The 24491-nt window shown below is 42.9% G+C and overlaps 1 protein-coding gene across 4 annotated transcripts in view; it reads right to left on the bottom strand.

Annotated features, from left to right (window-relative positions):
• INTS4 (integrator complex subunit 4) overlaps window positions 1-24491 on the bottom strand; it is a 52830-nt gene that overhangs the window by 1775 nt on the left and 26564 nt on the right. For 3 of the 4 annotated variants that reach the window (XM_005290558.5, XM_005290559.5, XM_065596052.1), the window contains exons 14-23: window positions 23222-23355; window positions 22255-22412; window positions 17854-17947; window positions 13638-13718; window positions 9331-9461; window positions 8013-8072; window positions 3304-3463; window positions 2895-3038; window positions 1918-2038; window positions 247-436 (exon numbers count right to left, since the gene is read on the bottom strand). In XM_005290558.5, coding sequence (XP_005290615.2) covers window positions 247-436; window positions 1918-2038; window positions 2895-3038; window positions 3304-3463; window positions 8013-8072; window positions 9331-9461; window positions 13638-13718; window positions 17854-17947; window positions 22255-22412; window positions 23222-23355 — 1273 coding nt within the window. Of the gene's footprint in view, window positions 1-97; window positions 437-1917; window positions 2039-2894; window positions 3039-3303; window positions 3464-8012; window positions 8073-9330; window positions 9462-13637; window positions 13719-17853; window positions 17948-22254; window positions 22413-23221; window positions 23356-24491 lie in introns of those variants that run through there. The other variant, XM_005290561.5, reaches the window with a different exon arrangement.

Raw genomic sequence — 24491 nt, 5'->3', positions numbered from 1 at the left:
ATTCAATGAAACCATTCACAACCATCTGCAAAAACTGGTACATTTTCTAAAAATCAACCAGCTTTTCGATAGGGGATGCCATTTGTTATTTTGTAGCTGTCTTCTTCTGAGGTATCTTTTTTTTTTTATTATTATTATTATTAACGGTAACACTGTTTTGGTCTGATTCACTATCTTGAACATAGCAATTCGTTTACATATAACCCAACAATCCCACAAATAAAGTCTGTTAGTGATTGACTTCACCGTCTGGCAGGTTTTGGCATTATATACACTTTGACAGGTTTGCTGAATGGTATGGTTCCCTCAATGCCATATTCAGACGGTGGAAGAGCCTCCATGCTGTCAATCCAGGTGGATTTTGAGAGTCTAGTGGACGCTTTGCTCTTACTGGAGTTGTACGCCAGAAGTAACCTCACTTCAATCTGACAGGGCTCTGAAAAGAAAAAAATCCAAACTAACACACACACAATACACAGTCAGCTGATTGACTGGACAACAAAATACCAAGCAGAAAGTGAATTTTCATCTGATTGATCTTGCATTGGTGTCATACATTGGTCACATCCAACCTCTGTGCTGGTGGTCTGGCCACTAGAGCCCCATATTGCCAGTTGCTGAAGCATGTTGCAAATGAAAAGCCAAGTAATATTGAACATTAATATCAAACTCACAGATCTCATCAGGGATAAATGCCTTTTTATATGGCATAGAGCAACAGTTCTCAAACAGGGTTCTGAGGCCCCCTGGGGGGCCGCGAGCAGGTTTCAGGGGGTCCACCAAGTAGGTCCAGTGTTAGAATCACTGGAGCCCAGGGCAGAAAGCCGAAGCCCGCTGTTCAGAGCTGAAGCCCAGGGCCCTGAGCCCTGCCACCTGGGGCTGAAGTCGAAGCCTGAGTAACTTAGCTTTGCGGGACCCACTGTGGCATGGGGCCCCAGGCAATTGCCCTACTTGCTACCCCCTAATGCCAGCCCTGGCTTTTATATGCAGAAAGCCAGTTGTGGTGGCACTGGTGGGCCACGGAGTTTTTATAGCATAGGGGAGTGGGCGCTCAGAAAGAAAAAGGTTGAGAAACCCTGGCATAGAAGAGTGTAAACAAATCAACAGTAAATTTACTATGTGGCGTACACATAGTTCCAGAAATTCTCTGTCTTGATCTAGACCAATGAATTACCAGGATCATGTTAACACGACTGCTTGCATTTAAATCAGAATAGTAGAATCATAGAACCATAGGGTGAGAAAGGACTGCAAGGATCATCTAGTTTAATCCCCTGCCAAGATGCAGGATTTGTTGTGTCTAAACCATCCGAGACAGATGGCTTCAGCCTCCTTTTGAAAACCTCCAGTGAAGGAGCTTCCACAACTTCCCTAGACGTCTGTTCCACTGTTCTTACAGTTAGGAAGTTTTTCCTGAGATTTAATCTTCCCAGGTACTGAGGTCAGGCTGACTGGTCTATAGTTCCCTGGCTCCTCTTTTCCTCCCTTTTACAGGCACGACATTAGCCCTTCTCTGGTCTTCCAGGATCTCACTATGTTCTGAGGTCTTGGGCGAATGCTCTGTGCTGGGAGGGGTGACCCCAGTTTAGTTTCTGGTGTCTCACTCTAAAGGCTATAAGGTCCATGAAGGTGTTGTGTCAAACAGCAGCCCCTCTGGTTAATTAACAAATAGTATCAGTCAGCCAGAGGAGTGCAAGTACCTGCAGGGTCAAGAGGGGACTAAGGAGATTCCTCAAGGATGTGGAAGCTCAGCGGGAGGAGGCAATGGCAGAATCCACAGAAGCCCTCCAAAAAGGTTCTCTCGGGTGTGTGAGATGCACCCTATGTACCAAACCGCTGAGGTACAAAAAGATACATTCCTGTTTATAAAGATACAGCAACATTTAAGCATATAAACTCAATCTGATTATTCCTTACCTGTCCAGGCAGTATGAGAAAGGTAAACCTGAGTTATCAATCTGTGCCTTCCAGGACCAGGATTTCGAAAGTCAGATGGTTTAGGGTGGATTAACTGTGCCTGTCCATCTGGATATAATACCTATGGAAAAAGAGGCAAAACAATCCAACATTTACTGTACTTGGAATTTACACATTATGGGGGTACTTTTTTGCTACCATTAGGAAGGCAGGAATGCATAGTGTATCTTGTTGATAAGATTCCATATCCTCTAGTTTTACTGGCTATACACCAGCCATTCAGGACCATGGTATACAAAAAATATACTGAAGGTGGCACTCTCCCCTGCACCAAACACTGGGTAATTGTCCAATAGTGAACACTTTGTAGGGCTATATAATCTACTTAGTACCATTCCACATGCATCCTCTTGGCGACATTTAAAAAAAATAATTAACTTCCTGCAGTTTAGTTACTTACCTCAAAGGAGAGCAATGGGCTTATATCTTTATATATCCTTGAGAAAAGCCTCTTCTGCTTCCATAATTTTATTCATCCCACTACAGATTTTTCTATTGGCATTTATTAATGGTTTCTGCTAATGTTCACAATGTGCTAGGTGATTTTTGAATACAAAAGGTGGCACCATCTGAAGAGTCTGCAATCCAAGAGTGGCATGGCAGTGTTTCTGACAGACCAGTGTTGTGATCCAACATATCATACCTGATGTTCCTAGCTGTTATGTAAGAAGAGATGGGCTCAAACCAAACTCTTACAATCTTTAGGTAAGTGAAGATCTGGACTTCGTGGGTCAGGACAGTCTCTAAACATACTGTTGTGTTTAGCTACACAAAAAAATTCCTCACTGCTGTTAAAGTTCACAATTATTTATAATTTAGAAATACTAATATTGCTATGGTGCGCATCAGGGGAAAATGCAAACTTCTCCTCAAAGACTTTACTTTCTTGTTTCCCTTTAGGAAGAATCACTCATTACCTGAACTTTAACTGTGCTCTGAGGGTCCTGCACATGTTCCAGAGTTGCATCAACATCCAATGCCACCACGAGTCCTGATGTAAACCTCAAAGGGTTATCAGACTCGCCAGCAGGTTCAATAATAGTTGAAGTAGCTCTGTGGATCTGGGAGGAAAAGGGAAGAGGGTGGGGAGGAGAAAACAAACATCTAAGAAAACACGATGTCAACTTTTAGAAATTCCTGACACTATCTAAAAATTATTCAAGCTCCTTAACTTTTTGAGGACAGTCCTGGAAACACTGTGCAATAGCTGAAGAAATATCCCTCATGACTAGCCAGCCAAATAGGCCATAAAAGCCTCCTGCTCCACCAGGACAGAGTTAACCCTGGAACCTCGGGCTGCTCTTCATTCCTCTCTGGATTACTGACCTGCTCTGGAAGAGGAAGGTGAAGGAAGGTGCTCTGTCGTAGCGTTGTTTGCAGGATCTTCACCGCTTCTGAAGGTTTGGAGGTCACCAGTCTGGGCATTAAGTCCAGCAGCTTATCCACAAAACTGTCTTGCATATGGGGCAGGTCAGAAATAAAACATCTGTGCGTGTTAAAAATATATTGAACAAAAGTCAAATGCTTATTACAGTCACTCAATGAGACTCTGCTGCTCAATTAAACCACTTATTGCTTCAGCTTGATCTTATTACCTCTATCGTGACAGTAGAAACATTTTAAAAATATCAGAATAAATGGACAAGTTTCAAGCTCGGTTTCAGCATTAGAAAAAATTGCTATGCTTCTCAGAGAAGCTGCTTGAGGCCGGGCAGAGTGGGATCTAACCTGCCTGTGTGGATCTAATCTAGCTAAGTCATCGCATGACCTAATGCAACAAGATATTCATTTAAACAGTCACTGGGTAGATACTACCTAACGTTTCACCCTATCAGTAAATGCTACAAACCTCTTAGGGGAGCTTCTGTGAATGGCCTTTTCTGTCAAGGCAATATGAAATAACGCTAACTACATCAAGGGTGAGCAGTTTGGCTTCCCCTTGGTTGGAGTGGGGTGTAGGAAAGAACATCTGATTCAAATGAAAAAATTGAAGACAATTTTAGTAAAAAACTTAGGATGAGGTCTAATGGCCACTTTGTCTTTTGAGATGGACCAGCCATGAGGGCCTGAATTTCCTCTAGCCTTCAAGCTGCTGTTACAGCTGCTAAAAAAAGGCAGTTTTTATAGATAGGTATTACACAGAGCATGTTTCTAGGGGGCTCAAAAGCAGGCTCCATTAACCAAACTAAGACTATATTAAGATTCCAGGAAAAGAATGGGGGAGGACGGGAAGAGACACATAAATATGGTCCTTAAAGAATCTAGTTATTACAGGGTGGTGGGAAAAAATGGTGCAACTCTAAATAGGAGGATGTGCTGATACTGCTGCTAAATGTATCCTTATAGAGTTAATGGATAGCTCTGAATGCTTTAGGGATAGCAAATAGTGTAGAATAATAGAGAACCTCTTCTAGTTTCCTGCACAGGTCAGTTTAGTAGAGTCCTTTCTGCTACGCACCAATATGTTCCGGACCTGAGTAGCTTCTTTTAATAGTAGTTAACCATGCTGTCAGATGCAACAATGCTAGGCCTGGATGTAGTGGTGACTTTCCTTGAATGAGCCAATTGTCAAAGTACAGATATATCTGGATCCCTTGTCTACTCAGGTGAGCTGCCATGACTGCCAAGTGCTTGATGAATACCCCGGGTGTTGCTGAAAGACCACAGGGCAGATCACTATACTGGTAGTGGAAAGTGTCCACTTGGAATCTCAGGTATTTTCTGTGTGCTGGATGAACTGCTATGTGAAAGTATGCGTCTTGTAAGTAGAGAGCCGCGAACCAGTCTTGGGGATCCAAGGATGGGATTATGGAAGCGACAGCTACCATCCTCAATTTGAAATGATGGATGAACTTGCTGAGACATCTTCAGTGTAGCACTGGGTGACAACCCACCTTCTTTGGGACTAGAAAATAATATGCGTAAAACCCCTCTCCCCTCTGAATTCCAGAAACAACTCTTTCCAGTACTCTCAGATTTAGAAGGGAGCCAACTTCTTGCTGTAACAGTATGTCTTAAGAGGGGCTCCTGAAGAGGAATGGGGAAGAGAGGTGGGGGGCAGGAAGAGTCTGAATTGAATGGAATACCCCACATTGATCTCTAAGACCCAGTGGTCTGAGGTAATTCAATTCCAGGCCACCCGAAAATAAAGAGGAAGCTACCAAAAGGGGTGTCAGGTGGGAAAGGGTACAGATCCTCCAAAGGCTCTGAAAAGCTCTTGACAGCAGCATCAGTCTTGCTGCTGTAATGGGGGATACGGGCTGTGCAATAGCAGAGGAAGAGGCAGAAGGCCTTCTACTTCTTCCTCAGTGGCTCTGATGATCTTTGTCAATTATACAGTAGAACCTCAGAGTTACGAACACCTCGGGAATGGAGATGGTTCGGAACTCTGAAACGTTCGTAACTCTGAACAGAACATGATGGTTCTTTCAAAAGTTTACAACTGAACATTGACTTAATTCAGCTTTGAAATTTTACTATTTAGAAGAAAAATGCTGCCTTCCCTTTTTTCCCCCCCAGTAGTTTACGTTTAACTCAGTACTATACTTGCTTTTTTTGGTTTGGTCTCTGCTGCTGCCTGATTGCGTACTTCCAATTCCAAATGAGGGTTGTGGTTGATTTGTCAGTTCGTAACTCTGAGGTTCTACTGTAACATGCGGAGGGCCTTCGTCTAGAGTAGTTTTGTTACCCGACATGCTTGGGGCTGGCATGCAGACTCAAGGAATGGAGAGCGACTCAAATCTTTCAGAGACCGCAGGACTTCATCAGTTCTAGCACTGAACAGGTCACAACCTTCAAATAGGAGGTCCTCAGCTGTTGCCTGGACCTCCCTCAGTATTCTAGAAGATTGTAACCATGAACTCCTGTGCATGGCAATGAAGGTGGCTATGGAACATGCTGCAGTATCTGAAGTATCTAATGTTGCCTGCAGTGATATCTGAGCCACCCAATGTCCCTCAACTACGAGAGATAACAGTTCCTCCTTATTTTCTTGAGGGAAGTTTTCAGTAAATTGTGATGCCTTGTCCCAATTAATGTAATCCTACTTTTGACAAGAACACCTGGTAATTTGCAATTTGCATCTGCCGGCTCAATTGTGTTTTCTTCTTCCTCCCAGGTAAATCTGATTTTTTCAGATCCTTCTCTTTGAGTCATTTTTGGGGATCCCTGCTATCTGGATTTTTCATGCACAGCTGCTACTACCAAGTCCCACAAACTGGGTGCACATAAAAATATTCAACCCACCTGAAGGGATCTGATAGTACATATCTGCCTTTTTTTGAGGAAGGTGCCATAGATGCCAGGGTCTATTATTTTTTATTTTGCTGGTTCTAACATTAATTGGCAAGGCCAGCCTTCTGGGCATGGAGGAGAGAAGAATGTCAAGAAGCTTATGCTTTTTCTCCTGCACTACCTCCACAGGAATTTCTACCCTATCGACCACATGACACACAAGTTCCTGAACTGTTTTGAAACTATCCGGTTGAGTGGAAGTAGAAAGGAGTAACTCCATCTGGTGAAGAAAAGGAAACCACTCCTTGGATCAAGTGCTCCTCCACTTGCCAGTGTTCTTCCTAGAGCACTCACAGAGGAAGCCTGTTCAGGTCCAGTAGGCCCTTCTTTTCCGTATCTGAGCGGCGCTTGCTGAGCATCCAGGAGAAAAAGTTAAGATGAGCCTCTCTGACTTTCAGTCTCATCTTGAAGAAGGAGCGACAGGAGCAAGTTTTGAACCCAAAGGGCTTGATTGCAGCCATATGGGGAAGTCCATAACACTAATAAGAGGAGTTTTATTCATTCTAGTGTAACAATGTAATATCTTCTCCCCCATCACCTCCAATATATATATATATATTGTGTGTGTGTGTGTGTGTGTGTGTGTGTGTGTGTGTGTATATATATATATATATATACACATACACACACACACACACACACACACACACACACACACACACTCAGTAAAGTCGCACCGTGTGCAGAGAAGTGGACATTGCAGGGGTTCCATCTTGCAGCCATGGATGGTAAAAAGGAACTGAGGGACAGTTGGGCTCATTCGGTCTTTATGCCCATGGGTGGGTGGTGGGCAAGGGCATCCAGCATGCAGGCACAACCCCAGTGGATACTGCTGGTCCAAAAAATCTGATCTGGCACATACACACCAGAAGTGGAATGCATGTGGACAATCACAGACACCACAGTGATAGACACTTTAAAAGTGAAGCCAAAAACTGCACAAGATTTTTAAATCTGTTAACTAATAATGTGAGAGGATTATGATCTTGGGGCATTTGCTACAAGCCATAAGAAGCTTTTTAATAATCCATATGGTGCATTCATTAAAGAAAACAGCGGGGGGGCGGGGGGGGGGGGAGGGCGGGGATTCTGTTTTCGGACCTACCCAGTGATTCTCTACTTACGTGGTTATATTTTGTTTTTGCTAAGACCCCAAATTCTACACGACTGAGCTAACTGAGTTCAATAGGTGCAGGATCAGGCCCTATATGCACAGATCTCATTGGTGGCAATAGGAGCTGCAAAGAAAGCCAGATATCCAAGATGAAACCCACTGTGTAGATTGAGAGCAAAATTTTTCTATACTATGCAATTTTGGATTTTTTTTATTTTTTAGAATTACATACATCTTAAAAGCTTAAGGTCAGTTTGACACATTCTATTTGAGATTATAATTACATATAACATCAGAGGGGTAGCTGTGTTAGTCTGGATCTGTAAAAAGCGACAGAGTCCTGTGACACCTTATAGACTAACAGACATATTGGAGCATAAGCTTTCGTGGGTGAATACCCACTTCGTCAGACACGTCTGACGAAGTGGGTATTCACCCATGAAAGCTTATGCTCCAATACGTCTGTTAGTCAATAAGGTGCCACAGGACTCTTTGTTGCTTTTTACATATAACATTTATTTTCAGCTTTCCTGAGAAAGGATTTTGTATCAATGTTCTTGAGTTTTTTTTTTTTTTTTTTTTTTTTTTTTTTTTTAAATAGAAAGGGAAAGAGCAATGGGGAACTCACCTCTGAAAAGAATCCACTTCCTGTAAAAAATTTTCACACATTCCAAAAAGGGGTTCCACTCTGAAATGAAGATAAAAGGCTCTTTTTATTTTTCTCCCCCAATTAAAAACTGGTTATAATCCTACCAGCATTATAAAAGTATCTAGAGATTCTGGAACATCCTGTGCTTGTGGAAAGTGCAAGATCTTACAGATGAGAGGCCAGCAATGATAGTTTCATAAAATAAATCTTTGCGTTTAAACAGATTCTTTACCTCTGTGAAGAAAGTATTAACTTCAGCATTGTAACATGGGAAACTGAGAAGTAAATAGGTTAAGTGACTTCCCAAGGCAACTCTGTGTTACAGCTGGAAATAAAAGCTAAAAATCCAGCCTCCTAATATTGTGCCCTAACCATGACGAACTAAGGGTCTGTCTACAGTGCACCTGGAAAGTGTACATTCCAGCTTGAGGAGACATATCCGCACTAGCTTTGATTGAGTTAGCAACACTAAAAATCCAAGTGTAGCTGTGGCAACATGACAGCGGGAGGGACTAGCTGCCCAAGTACGTAATCAGCATTTTGAACTGGTATGTACTTGGGATGGCTAGACCCTTCTACCACTCGTGCCACAATAGTTACACTTCCATTTTTAGTGCACTAGCTTGATCAGAGCTACTGCAGGTATGTCTCATACACCTTCCAGCTCCAGTACAGACATAACATAAGACTCTGATTGTGCAAACACTTAAACTCGTGTGTAACTTTACTCACTTGAATAATCAAATTGAACTAAACAGGGCCACTCATCTGATCAAAGTTCTGCACATGCTTAAGTATTTGCAGTACTAGTGCCTAAAACATCCACTGCAGAAATAAGTCAGTCAAAAGATTTTTTTCTTTTCTAAAAGAAAAGACTCATTAACAAGCTTATAGAGTAATCCATTAATATAAATATGATGGGTTTTTTTTTTAATATGCAGCTGACATTTTCCTATTTAAATAAACTCCAAATTTTCAGGTCTAAAATGAATGATGCCCTATCAAATTAGAAGCGATTAGATACGTATTTCATATCCTTGTGTCAGAGGAAAAAACCCAAGTGGTTTGTACACTCCTAGCAAGTTCATAACTTGACTTTATGCTGTGTAGTTCAACAGGTGCTTTGAAGATAAATGAAGAAACCATCTCATTCTCAACAGTCTTTTAATGACCTGTAATTCACATATGATTATGTATTACACATGTAAGTTACCTTTGTCATTTGCAACCAAGCTTGAGAGAACTGGATTTTTGCAGTTAACCCATTCGAGAAGCCTCCCCTGCAAGTAATTCTTACCCTCTAGTAGTACGTGCAGTCACTATAAGTTGTAACGCTTTGGCTTGCAGTCTCATGTGGTGAATAATGACCACTTGTCTATTTTCCACTCCACTGTACATAAACTCCATTTTGTAAGTTTCTTCCATAATCTACAATATAAACACCATGTGATTAACTGTGTCAGATTTTGTTCAGCTGCTGGGGGAGTGTGGTCGTCCGAGTCAGAGACCTTACTCATGCATCTCAGTCTCATAAGTCTGAGATGAATAGCATCTCAGTCTCATAATTTCAGTTGAACTATTCATGGAATGAGATAGTACCAAACATGTAAAGGGGATTAGAGTCTAGCCCTAAATAAATTAAAAGAAATACAATGCATGAAATCTTGCAAAAACAAGGATGTTCATGGGAGGTGTCTATGTGCTGTTTACCCATCCCTCTCTCTTTCCTGATGTCGTCATCTTTCCCTGCATCCTGTTTCAAACCACCCACATTGTAAGCTTTTTGGTGCCCACTAACCCACTCCTGTAATAATTGTCCTGATACAGTAGGCTAGCACAAGAGGTAAGCAAAAAACAGCAGCCACAAAGACCCTGTTTGAGTTTAAGATCTAAATGGTCAGTTTCAGGTTTGTCTTGATTTTGATTTTTTTTAAAAAGTGTCCAATTCTCTTGCAATCAACTTTATAGTCAGGAATGCTCCTGTACGATTTCAAGCTTCAACTACAAAACAAAACATAGACGTCATTCTGGATTCTCTAAAATATATAGTTCAAAGTTTAGGCAATAAGTTATCCCATTTGTGAGGTTACATTAGTTGATTATAGTAGAACATATAAAATGTGCACAAATAAATTGGAGAAGTGCTTAGATTATTAAAGAAGGTTGCTAACTTCTCTGCAAGTAGCACTTCATATTGAAGTCAAGTACCACCAAGTTACACTGTAAGAAAGGTTGGCCTCTCCTCTCATTTTCTGGGAGCGAGCTGCATGTGCAGTCAGAACAAGTAGCCTCGCCGAGGGGTCTGTGTACTGCTGGGCAGAGCTGCCAGTAAAGTTATTGCAATTAGAGAAAGATATACAAGCCTAACAGACTTTTGTTTCCACCAGTCTCTGGAGACAGCTGTTTACAGCACAGTGGGCTCTGACAGACAGTGATAGCTGTCTCTTCATTACATTTTAATTAACTGGAGACTCAAATAGTCAATATCTTCTCTCAACAGGACTAGACACTTGTTTCCGGCTTAGAGAGCTATTCAGTAACCTGGAAACAAACCTCTCTCCTCTGCTTCTACTTGGATTCTCCAGTTTGGGCTTTTCTGTGCATGTTCTCTGTCATTTCAGGGTAGCAGCATCATGGGTCTTATCAAAATTGAACATGGGAAAACCTTAGATTTGTATTTAGATTTTCAGAAAGCCTTTGACAAGCTCCCTCACTAAAGGCTCTTAAGCAAAGTAAGCTGTCATGGGATAAGAGGTAAGGTCTTCTCATGAATTGGTAACTGGTTAAAAGATAGGAAACAAAGGGTAGGAATAAATGGTCAGTTTTCAGAATGGAGACAGGTAAATAGTGGTGTTCCCCAGGGGTCTGTACTGGGCCCAGTTCTACTTAACAAATTCATAAATCATCTGGATAAAGGGGTAAACAGTGAGGTGGCAAAATTTGAAGATGATACAAAACTACACAAGATAGTTAAGTCCCAGGCAGACTGCAAAGAGCTACAAAAGGATCTCTCAAAACTGGGTGACTGGGCAACAAAGTGGCAGATGAAATTCAATGCTGATAAATGCAAAGTAATGCACATTGGGAAACATAATCCCCACTATACATATAAAATGATGGGGTCTAAATCAGCTGTTACCACTCAAGAAAGAGATCTTGGAGTCACTGTGGATACTTCTCTGAAAAACAGCCACTCAATGTGCAGCGGCAGTCAAAAAAGCTAACAGAATGTTGGGAATCACTAGGAAAGGTATAGATAAAAAGACAGAAAATATCATATTGCCTCTATATAAATCCATGGTACGCCCACATCTTGAATACTGAGGTTAATGGTGACCAGATAATTAACACAGTTAATATTAACAAGGAGGAAGGAACACAACCCAAAACAGGGAAAGGACAGGTTAAAGAATAGTTAGATAGGTTGGATGTATTCAAGTCATCGGGGGGGCCTGATAAAATTCATTGTAGAGTATACTATGAACTTGCTGAAGCCATCTCTGAACCCTTAGCAATTATCTTCAAGAACTCATGTAAGCACCTAGAGGATAATAGGGTTATAAATAATAGCAAACATGAATTTGACAAGAACCAATCACGCCAAACCAACCTAATTGCCTTCTTTGAAAGGTTTATTGGCCAAGTGGATGGGGGGGAGGAAGCTGTAGGCATGATATAGCTTGATTTTAATAAGGCTTTTGACACAGTCCCACATGACAATCTCACAGGTAAACCAGGGAAATATGATCTAGATAAAATTACTATAAAATGGGTGCATAACTGGTTGAAAAACTGTACTCAAAGAGTAATTAATAATGATTTACTGTCAAACTGGGAGGACGTATCTAATGGCGTCCAGCAGGGGTCAGTCATGGGTGTGGAACTGTTCAATGTTTTCATTAATGACTTAGACAATGGAGTATGCTTATACAATTTTTTCCTCTTACTTAATTGGCCTCTCAGAGTTGGTAAGACAACTCCCACCTGTTCATGCTCTCTGTATGTGTGTATACATATATATATATCTCTCCTCAATATATGTTCCACTCTATATGCATCCGAAGAAGTGGGCAGTAGCCCACGAAAGCTTATGCTGTAATAAATTTGTTAGTCTCTAAGGTGCCACAAGTACTCCTGTTCTTTTTGCGGATACAGATTAACACGGCTGCTACTCTGAAACCTATAAAATGTGTGGATAACAACAAATGGGGAGGAGTTGCAAGCACTTTGGAGGACAGGATTAGAATTCAAAATGACCTTGACAAATTGGAGAATTGGTCTGAAATCAACAAGATGAAATTCAATAAAGGTAAGTGCAAAGTACTTCACATATGAAGAAAAAACTCAAATACACAATTACAAAATGGGGACTAACTGGCTAGGTGGTAGTACTGCTGAAAGATCTTGGGGTTATAGTGGATCACAAACTCAATACGAGTTAACAATGTGATGCAGTTGCGAAAAAGGCTAATGTCATTCTGGGGTGTATTAACAGGACTGTTGTATGTAAAACACTCCTGTTAATACACCCCAGAATGACATTGGCCTTTGTAATTATGTTGCTCTATTTGGCACTGGTGAGGCCTCAGCTGGAGTGCTGTGTCCAGTTCTGGGCACCACACTTCAGGAAAGATGTGGACAAACTGGAGAAAGTCCAGAGGAGAGCAACAAAAATGATAAAAGGTTTAAAAAAACCTGACCTAAGAGGAATGGTTAAAAAAAACCTGCTCATGTTTAGTCTTGTAAACAGACTGAGGGAGGACCTGATAACAGTCTTCAAATATGTTAAAGGCTGTTACAAAAAGGACAGTGATCAATTGTTCTCCATGTCCACGGAAGGTAGGAAAAATAGTAATTGGCCTAATCCGCAGCAAGGAAAATTTAAGATAAGTATTAGGAAAATCTTTCTAACTGTAAGGGAAGTTAAGCACTGGAATAGGCTTCCAAGAGAGGTTGTGGAATCCCTGTCCTTGGAGCTTTTTAGGAACAGGTTAGACAAACACCTGTCAGGGATGGTCTAGGTTTATTTGGTCATGCCTAAGGCAAGGGGGGCGGGCGGGCCTTGAGGACCTCTCAAGGTCCCTTCCAGCCCTACATTTCTATGATTCTATGGTGACTTTAGCACAGCTGATCTTGTGAGCGACTGTCAGACTAGTTAGACTCAGACTCAACTGCAACAAAATCAGCCTAGGTAGATCTTCCTCTGAAGACGACACGCAGAGAGCTTTTAGTTTCCTACAGGCATTTAAATATGTTGAATGTGGAGTTCTACATAATCATAATATCTTCAATCAGATGGTTGACTCATAATTTAGAGATCACCCAATTATCTAAGTGTGTGTAGTTTTCTTTAAAAAAAAAAAAAAAAAAAAAAACACCCCACCCCACCCCACCGCATCCAAGCAATTCTGAATATCTTCAGTACATGTGGAGCTACATACAAGTCAGCGTAGCATTCATCCCACACTTCACACACAATTCATGTTGCTTTTGGAATCCAAGATTACTAAAATAGACTATTTTACTTAAATAGTCAGAGGCATATGGGGAAGGTCCTTGCCCAGAGGACTTGTCCTCATGAAGACATGGCTCCTACAATCTCACCTGTTTTGCAGCAGCTGATGCCAAAGCATTCTGTTTCAGGTAGAGAGGAGCTGCCACATTCCACAGTTTTTCCTGGAGGGCCTACAAAAGAAATCCATGGAATATTGATAAATGTCCAACACGATAATTTAAGAGTGAAAATGAAGTTATATTCTTGTGCTAACAGGGCTTGGGAACAACACAGGAAGAGGGAGTGGGTTTTTTTGTCTCCCAGACAACCCCTCCTTGCTGCTCAAAAGGCAGCACTCACAGTTTCTTCATTCCTGGAGAATGTGTCGGCCTGATGCAGGGGTGCCTTTAAAAATATGAGCAAAATAGAAAATGGAGGAATCTGAAAACTCCATAAAATAAAGTAAACAAATACACCTTATCTCCACCATAGGTTTCACATGTAAAAGCTATACTCCAAGTATGAATTTATTAGCTACTTGCCAGAATAGCTTTAGTATAAAGTATTCTTTAAAAGGTACAGGATATGGATATTGGGAAAACAAGAAACACTCCCCTATCCTGGATGATCACCACTTTCTCAGACCGAGATCAGGAACTCATCAGGTTTCAGGCAAGCATAACAGCCTGTTCTCAGAAGCTCATGGACCCACTAATATTCTAGGACACCTCTGTAGGCAGTTCCATCCCCACCAAAAAACAATGGAGAAGATTTAGTGAGTTACTAAGACTACTGGATAATCACAGCTATTGACACTGGTACCAAAGTATCTATTGTTTTCTGATGATTTGTGACAGAATCAGCAAGGGAGATCCACTGCCATGCTCCACCCCCTACACTGTCCACCTCTCCCACCCAATCTTCCCTTCCATCTGACTGCACAGCAACACCCCGGGAGCCAAGGTTCAGAACATGCAGGGTGTTCACTATCTGCACCAGCTCTTAAAATCCTGGCCCACCAGCCCCATGCACAAGGGAACAGCTTTAGTTCTACGTCTGAGACCCCTTGATCCCAGAGAGGTTGGGAAGGGGCAGGATTTGCTCCTACGTGCTTCTGTTCTGTCACAGAAAATACTTTAGTGGAGTGTTAATTTCCTAATGAAAGGGGCTGACGTGGCACTGGAGGGGTCTCACTTTCCAATCTGTTTAAGATTTTAAATTGTATGGTCTTTCCAGGTTTTATGAAATCATGAGTAGTTTAGAAAGATCGCTGCCTTTTCCCTCACCTGAGCCAACCTTCAAGTAGAATCTACTCACCTCCTACAAAAAAGAACTTATTTTTGCCAGGGGGTCACGGTAGCATATCCCCTTCTCCAATGTAAATAGGTTCACGTCAATCACCCCCCTGCAGGAGAGGGACCGTCAAGGTAACTCCCAAGCCCTGATTCTCTGCATGGGCAGCACATACTGCTTCTGCAAAAAGCTGCTGTCGCAGCTATTGACTAGTGCATTGAGTTGTATCTGCTTATATGTAATACTTTCTTTGGGTTGCAAATTTACTTGAAGATTTGCCTGGCCTAACATTGAGAGAAGCCAAATGGCAAATTCACACAGAGAAAAGAATGATTTTTTCCCCATTTTTATAACCATCCTCTATTTTACTAGGCAATACGGTTATTTTTTTTAGAAGGGAATCATTTGCAAATCGTTCACTTTTGCACTTTTATAGTAGATATTCAAAGCATGTACACACATTAAATTAATCTTCACAACATCCCTGGAAGCTAGGTAAGTACAATAACTCCTCGCTTAACGCTGTAGTTATGTTCCTGAAAAATGCTACTTTAAGCGAAACAATGTTAAGTGAATCCAATTTCCCCATAAGATTTAATGTAAATAGGAGGGGTTAGGTTCCAGGGAAATTTTTTTCGCCAGACAAAAGACTATATTTTTAATATTTCACACACAATATAAGTTTTAAACAAACAATTTAATACTGTACACAGCAATGACGATTGTGAAGCTTGGTTGAGGTAGTGGAGTCTGGGATATTTCCCAGGGAATGACTTGCTGCTAAATGATTAACTAGCATGAATGGAGGGAGGAGACACAACATGGCAGAGAGACGCACACACACCATGTGAGAGAGAGATGCGCATTGCCCCTTTAAGTACGCTGACACCACTCAAAGTACATTGCCTTTTTAAGTAGATCAGCAAGTTGAGACAGCAGCTGCTGCCAGCAAGCTCCCTCCGTCCTGAGCTCTGTCGTGTCCCGCCCTCCCCCCGCTCTGTGGAAATGGGGTACGGGAGTGGGGAGGCAGGGGAAGGGGGACACCCTGACATTAGCACCCCTCTCCCCACACCCCTACACAGCAAGCAGGAGGCTCCTGGGAGCAGCTCCAAGGCAGAGGGTAGGAGCAGCACACGGCAATGGGGGGAGGGACACCTGAACTGCCTGGCAATTGATAGTCTGCTGGGCGGCTGCCACACAGGGAACTTAGGGGGGCTGCTGGTCCACACTGGTTCCAAGCCCCCACCACCAGCTCCAACGGGCTGCTCTTCCTGCAAGCAGTGGACAAAGCAAGCGGCTGCCAAACAAAGTTATAAGGGAGCATTGCACAACAACTTTAAACGAGCATGTTCTCTAATTGATCAGCAAGGTAACATGAAACAACGTTAACCAGGACAACGTTAAGTGAAGAGTTACTGTATTATTCCTGTTTTATAGATGAAGAAATGAGGCAGAGAATTTAAGTTCTGCTCTATGCTAAGAAACTGACCTTCTGCTGATAACGGTTGTCCTAGTGGATGAAAACAGTTTACCTGCTATTGGGACTGTTTCCAATATGATAACAGAGAGCACAACGAAGACTCTGCTCCAAGTCTTAGGAATCTTTTCTGCATAGTACTGAAAATAGTTTTGTTCCATCAGCAGGCAAACCACTTTCAGCACCAGTTCCGCTAGAACCATTACCAAAGCCCATCGTCAACAAAGGGTCAGTGATCTTGTCTCCACTGGGATTTCAAGCCAGTGTAGCTGCACTGTGCAAACCCCTTGTGTAGACAAAGTTTCCCCTGGTGCATGGTTTAGATCAGTGGAGCCACATCGGTGGCTGAAATCACAGTATAAACAAGGTCTAATTGATTTGCCCAAAGGCACAGAGGGGAAGCAGTGTCAGAGCTGGGCTAAAAACTGTAGCCCTTAGCGCCAGCTTAGCCTTGATTTTACCTAGCAGCAACTCAAGGAACCTGCAGGCCTGCATATTGTAAAACACTGGCTTAAGCAAATTAGCATAAATGAAGCATAGGCCTCTGACCTTTTGCATAGATAAAGTGGCCCAACAGTCACTCTAGATTTTGGGGAACTAGCTTGCTTAAGAGAAAAGTTGGCATAAAAGGAGATGAGGCAACCGTAGGAATACGGAACTGATACTAAGCTTGGATATTTTAGGATAGGATCGTTGGTAGATATTTAACCACAAACTTGCTTTAGCAATAGGGTAATGAGCATATAGGGATTAATATGCTAGCCTACCAGGTAAAGGAACCCCACTATTATGAGGGCGAGGAAATTGGATATGGACAGAGGAGACTGGGTACTTATATGAATATTCATGGTGCATCCCTGGCTCTATATAAGCAAGAACCCACATGAAGAGGAAGCTAGCCCTCCACCCTTCAATATTTTAGTGCTATAATCTATCACCTATCTTCAAGCATTAGGGATCCAGTCCATCGGACTCATTTGGCATGCCAGAAACAGGGCTGGTCCTTTGTCTCTTACCACTTTCTTGGCGATCTGGTGGTATGCGTATATAAGCCTGTGAACATATGCTATACAAGAGATAACATTTAAGATCTCTCTAATACACTATTAATGCTATTGCTTTGGGGCTTTCCCTTCTCTAGTAACTGTATTAATAAAGATGGTTAAGGTTGTGTTTTGCTGTGTGTGTGAGTGCCCTGGCCATACACCCCAGAGTTCCCTATAAGATACTGAACTTGTCAATTTTGATTCTGTTGTATCTGATTCTGGGGCAAGAACCTTAGTACACTCCTCTCATTAAATGAGTCCCACTGGCAACCATTACAGGATCAGGCTACAAACCTCAAGAGCCCTTTACTTCCAGTCCTGTGCTCAGAGCACCACTGGATCCACGATTTCACATAAATCACTTTTCCTAAAGCAGACTTCATAAGTGGTTAGACTCACTAGCACACATGAAATATGGTAAGTGCAAGATTTGCCCAGCACTGCGCTGGCAAACACACACAGCCAATTACAACATGATTCTAGGCCCTAGGAACACAGATGAAGCCTAACCTTGATGAGGAGCAGCTGACACCGAAGGTAAGTTGCGGAGAAGTCTGCCACCCCTGCCAGTTCTGACTGAAGTTCTCCAAGCCTCTGAAGGTCACTTGAGAAAATAAGAGAAAATGCAAAATTCAGATACCTTAAAACACCATCATAAAGCACTGTAAAAATGTCAATTTTAACACATTCCAAATCCTGCAGCAGTGGCAAGGCCGAAGTTACCTAATTCTGTATTTTACCTCTGCCCACCCCTATAACCACCCCAATTAACAGCAGCAAAACATGCATGGCAGAGCAGCCGGCACCTTGGAACCTGTTAACTTCTCTCCCCTTCTTGTAGGCTGACATGAGCAGCAGTTAATCTGTCATCCTGCATTACTCTGCATCCCTATGGGAACCATACAGCAGGGTGGCTCCAGATTTAACGCAAACACTCCAGATGTTTGTAGAGCAGCAAACAACCAACTTGTATTAAACTGCTGGGAAATCTTTCTTCTGATGCTAGCTAGAAGGGATAGCTTAGAACATACTGGATTCATATAGCCAATTATATTTGGAACACAGCTGCATTTCTTATTTTGTAAGTCTGATGCTGGGGTCGACATCCTTTCAGAAGTGGTGTGTTGAGTCTTCATTTATTCACTCTAATTTAAGGTTTTGCGTGCCAGTAATACATTTTAACATTTTTAGAAGGTCTCTCTCTCTAAGTCTATATTATATAACTAAACGATTGTTGTATGTAAAGTAAATAAGGTTTTTAAAATGTTTAAGAAGTTTCATTTAAAATTAAATTAAAATGCAGAGCGCCCCAGACCGGTGGCCAGGACCCGGGCAGTGTGAGTGCCACTGAAAATCAGCTAGCGTGCCACCTTTGGCACACGTGCCATAAGTTGCCTACCCCTGGCTGATGTATAGTTTACAAGAGCCGGTTACTTAATGCAACACACAATAGGTAATTGCTCAAATACCAGTACAGCAATCAGTCACACCCATGCCTAGATTATGCTGACAGGGCAAACTAAGGGCACATCTACAACACATTTTGTTTAGATAAACTGGGGTGTAAATTTACCCCATACAAGCCTACCATGCACTAAATGTCAGCGTGGACACTGCTAACGTGCATAACAGTTCATTAGCGCACTTTAATCTACTCTTGTTTCAAAGTGGGATAGATCAAAGCACATTAATGAACTTTTACAGCGCGTCAGCAGGATCCTCAGGGACACTTAGTGTGTGGCAGATTCACACCCCAGCTTGCTGTGAATTAAATGTTTGTGTAAACAAACCCTAACTGAATATGCAGAGTTTTACTACTCCAGTTTGTGTGGAATTTTAAACAAAATCTGGGTTTCTATTTAAAAAAAAGAAATCTTATCTTCAGTTCTGTAGAAATCAGAGATACAAAATACAGTCCGCCTTCTAATTTTTCATTCTGCATTTTGCTTTGTAATTTAGTCTTTCCAGTTGTTGTTTTTTAAATCATTGTGTTGGTTTCTTGCATCCCCCTGCTGTAGTTATGTCTGTGCAAAGGGTCTGAAAGAATCCCGATCTTTGTACCCAGAGAAGCTACTTCCTAATCAGAGGGGCACCTTCTTCCTTAGATGCAACTGCAAGAAAGCCAATTTGGGGTTTACACAGCCAGTCAAGTTTACCCTTCTCCTTGGGAAGGGAGGGGTAAAAGGAGAAGAACTGCAGACTCCTTACTGTCCAGTCATCATGTCACGCTCAATTTGTCCCCAACATCCTAATGGGAGGGGAGGGAGCTCTTCCCTGGCTAATAATCAGCCAAATAACTAGAAGACCATCTTCAAAGCTTCTGTGGTTGACAATTCCATACTTATTTCTGTATAAACATTATTAAGCCTCCACACCCTTGCAAGGTAAGCATGATCCCCACTGTACAGATAGAGAAACTGAGGCAGAGATATCAGAGATGTTAAGTGACTGGCTCAAAAACCTGTGATACCTCCACTCTCAGTCATGTGCTCTAAGCACTAGGGAATCCCATCTCACTGGGCTGAAAGGAAAATTGCTTCCCCAGCTACCAGTAATTACAAGAAAGGAGGAAGCCTACTGCTAGGAACTCTTTCTACCCCTCCCCACCCAACAGTCAAGGTAGCAGCATCTTGTCCACCCCCAAAATTTGTTTCAATATATTTTAAAAAGCACAGAAGTCCCTCCCTCCCTCCCAAAAAAGCCAAAGGGCAAGGATTTTAGTACAGTCCTTGGACTGCAGTACTGCCTGTAGTCGCAGAAGGAAGGTAGATATGGAGATAATTTACATGAATTCCCAATGCACAGCTATGCTGTCTCCCGATTAAGCTGTCTCTTTGCACAAGCTGCACATGTGGCCCTCTGCCACATACACACACCAGAAGTGCGTCTTGTCGCCAGCTTAGGGAAGCATTCACAGCTCCTATGAGCTTTCCATAGCTGTTTTGTGCTTCAGAGATTTCAGATGTTCTGCTAAGAAATCACCTGCATACAGCCACAACATTTAGTTCCTAAAACATTCCCAAGACAATTTTTATTCTGTGTGCAGTAGTTTCTGAACAGCTGGGGACCAGAAACGCATCATCCACCTTTCACACTCATGTTTTAAAGAATGAATACCACATAGTTGATTCCTTACAGTGAGTAGCTGTAAAGGTGATTTATGGCTACACGTACAGCAAAGATAAGTTGGGAGAGAAAATAAACCTGTATGGAATGCTGCATCCACATTTGAGATCTTTTTCATTGCATTGTCCAGTACTTTCCTGCCACTCAACTAAGGATCCTTTTCCTGTCCAGGAGACAAGGCACACGGGAAAAAATTCTTTCCAAGTCTCTTGTTCATGCAAATCAATCAGTAGATGAATTGGAAATGGAAAAGGCAGCACAAAACCTTCATTTAAAAGCCATACTGAATCCTTATCTATACAAAGCAGACTGTGGTGCATAATAACGTTGCCTATTTGGGGGAAAATCTCTCCTGTGAATTTAGTATGGGTGAAAAGGACCAGACTATTTGACGATTGGGACTGGGGGGCAGAACCCACCAAACAGTGGAAATCTACACCCTCCAGTGAGCGAGGGGTCACAGAACTCAGAAATCAATGGAGTACAGGGGACAAAAATTGAACAAAAGGGAACAGGTGTGCAGGTCACAGGGTCAAAATGAGTGATCCAGAGTGGGCCACCGAGCAGAGAACCCATGGATATTATTGACCGTCCTAGAGACGAAAGTCCTATTTATCCCCTGCCTGCAGAGCCAGATTAACTCTCCTGTGGGCCTGGGGCTATTAGATTTTGTGGGGCCCCTGGGGGTTTGGAGTGGGGGAGTGGGCTCAGGGCTGGGGTGCGGGAGGGATGCAGCTCCAGCTGGGCGGGGGGGCCCTCTGGGTTGGGGCCAGGGCTGGGACAGGGGGTTAGGGTGCAGTAGGAGGTTCAGGGTGCAGGCTCTGGGTGGGAATTTGGGGGCAGGAGGGGCCTCAGGGCTGGGGTGGGAGTGCAGGAGGGGGGTGCGGGGTGCACGCTCCGGCTAGGAGACGCTTATCTCGGGTGGCTCCTGGTCAGCAGTGCAGCAAGGCTAAGGCAGGATTCCTGCCTGCCCTGGCTCCGTGCTGCTCTGCTCCCTGAGGTGACTGGCATGTCCAGGCCGTTCTGCACGATGCACACTGCCCGTGCCTGCAAGCACCGCCCCCGCAGCTCCCACTGGCTGCGGTACCTAGCCAAAGGGAGCTGCAGAGATGGTGCTAGGGGCAGCGCGCAGAGATTCCCTGAACGCCCCTCGCCTAGGGTCCGCAGGGGCACAAAGGTGAGCCGGTGCTTGCAGCTCCAGCCCGGGGGGGCGCTGAGACTCGGGGACTGGTGTCCAGTGGCACGGAGACATGCGGCCCGCTGCTTCTTTTCATCCAGCCCGTGGCATCTGGCCCGTGGGCCTGCGAGGCCCCCCATAGCCGGAGACCCTGGGCTGCAGCCCCTAAAGCCCCTGCATTAATCCGGCCCTGCCTGTCTGTGCTGCTCCTGTTCTGTGAAGTGCAAGTTTCCCCAACGTTATCCTGTCCTGGAAGGACCTCCTCTCTAAATACAAGATGGTAGTTCTCTCTACATGCCTGTTAAAGCTATGGCCCCTATTGAGACTGTCACAGGTGTCAACTGCAACTGAACAGAAACAGGTCTGGGACCACCCATTTCACTTCACATGGGCCTAATCTTGTTCACAACATTCTCTTCAGAAGGTTCAGTCTAAGAGCCCAAACTGGGAAATCAGACAACATCTAGAACCACAGTAGACATTTCAGAAAGCTGGGAATTAGAACAATTCTCCTGACAATGATTATTAATAATAATAATAATAATAATAATACTTAGCTCTTATTTTCACCACTAGACCTCAAAACACTTAAAAGTACACAGCCTTACCGAATGGTGAATTCAAGCAGCTCCTGTGTGCTCTGTGGATCTAGGTGCTGAAGGTTGTAAACTCTTTCAAGACTCTGCTGCAGGAACTGCTGGGAAGGATCTTCATGAGGGGTAACACTGGGGGAAACAGGGGAGGATACTAGTTTTCTACCTGGCAACTGAGCAAAAAGGAAAACAACAAACAAAAACAAAAAAGCTAAATCCAGATGACAAAATTCACTTGGTCACAATTTTGTGTGTCACCATTTAAACAAGAATTCTACAAAGTGGGAACTACAACATACTTTTCTAGTTCAGAATTTGCATCAACACCTTCAGTTTCACATCTTCATTATACAAACACTTTGCAGTTCTAGAGACCCCGCCCCATCCAAGGATCTCAATGCACTCTACCATTAAACTTCAACCCCTGAGAAGGCGGCATCCCCATCTATAAAACAGGGATAGTGACGCACAGTGCTGTTAAAGCGTCTTTGCCAAGATCACACACGGTGAAATTCTCCCCCATGTAGAGGGGGCACACTAGGCCAATGGGGTATGGGGGCATACAGCTTGACGGGGCAATCCTACCCGTAAGTACAGGGCTTAAGTGGAACTGATGTCAAGCAGGGGCCTTGTTGCAGGTCCTCTGCAAAGGGGTGAATTTCACCCAGGTGCTGCAGAGCAGTGAAAAGAACTCAGGAGTCCTGCCTCCTAGTCACCTTTTCTATCCTCTAGATTATACTCATCTCTTTTATATGGAAAAATAAGTTGATTATTCTCTCAGACACCCCAAAATATTACAAAATCCACACTGTAATGAGTTAATATTTCATACACACACTTCACAAATACAGCAGCATTCACCCCACTGAGGGAAAACCAGTCTTCTGAAAACAAAAAGTTACACCAGTGGCGAATGAACAATGTTCTCACTAAATATTCACAGCAACTGAGAGAATGATTGGTTACCCCAAAAACAACTTACTCTCAATGGAGGGACAAGATGAGAGAGACTGTCCCGAAGATAGGCGTAGTGTCTGAAAGTATGATCCGAGAACAGCGCTGGCATTGTTGGGCAAGTTTTAGCAGCATTAAAAATGAGAACCAGGACAGCAATATCTATTGAAGTGGGATGTTAAGGAAAAAATGGTCATTTTCAGATTCCTCCTCGGTAGCGAGTTAACGAAACATTGGACACTTCCTTTGCTGGAGATTATTTATAAAGTTCTGTACAACAGGAGAAGAATGCGGAGCAAAAAATCAAAACAGCTCTCTGCCTAGATACTAGGTACACCTCTACCCCGATATAACGCGACCCGATATAACACGAGTTTGGATATAACGCGGTAAAGCAGTGCTCGGGGGGGGGGGGGGGAGGCTGCGCACTCCAGCAAGTTCAATATAATGTGGTTTCACCTATAACGCGGTAAGATTTTTTGGCTCCCGAGGACAGCGTTCTATCAGGGTAGAGGTGTACTACGTTACAGTATGCTCCACTGACAGACTGGTGCAAGGACACCACCAGCATCAACCAGTTATACTTAGGAAGTGATGTGAAGAAGATTTTGTAAACTAACATATTTTGGACTGCAGTAAGAGAAACAATTTAACTCAAATGGAGTCCTCTTTACTCAACTTTCTCCAAGCCTTTACTCAAAAGGACAAATGTATTCAATTAATTGCATTAGCCATCTGGTTAGGTGTAAACCCCTCCTTGCATTCAATTCAGATTCTCTTCAATTCCTAAAAGGGTTTATTCTAGTTATATTTGCACAGGAAACTCTGGTGGACGGTGCACGAGACAGAAACTATGCTTCACAGAAGTAGAGAGGGGAGAGAGTAGTTCCAGTGTAACTGTTCTCAGGCATTTTAAACAAAATTGTGTGTGCGCGATTACAGAGATGAGCAGTGAGGAGAATGAACAGAAGAAAAATATAATTTTAAATTTCTATAGCATCTTCCTTTGCCAACGATGATGATTATGACGATAACACTTAGCACATACAGTGCTTTAGATGTCCCAGTGCAAACATTAACTTATTCAAGATTTAGGAGAGAAACCAAAGTGCCCCACAAACTATAAACTTATATTTCCACTATAATTTAGCCACTTCTGGAGTGAAAGACAGCAGTCAACCAGAACTGCAGAACAGTGGAAGAAGGGGAAGTTTTAGTTAAATGCTCCATGGCAAACCCTCCGCTCACTGAAAGGGCTAACGGATCTTTAAGGTTCATGCAGACTTTGATCTTTAAAG

Source organism: Chrysemys picta, chromosome 1 (assembly GCF_011386835.1).
Source record: "Chrysemys picta bellii isolate R12L10 chromosome 1, ASM1138683v2, whole genome shotgun sequence".
NCBI classification, from domain to species: domain Eukaryota; kingdom Metazoa; phylum Chordata; order Testudines; family Emydidae; genus Chrysemys; species Chrysemys picta.
The sequence above is the reverse complement of the archived record's forward strand: the minus strand, read 5'-3'. Positions and strand labels throughout refer to the sequence as shown.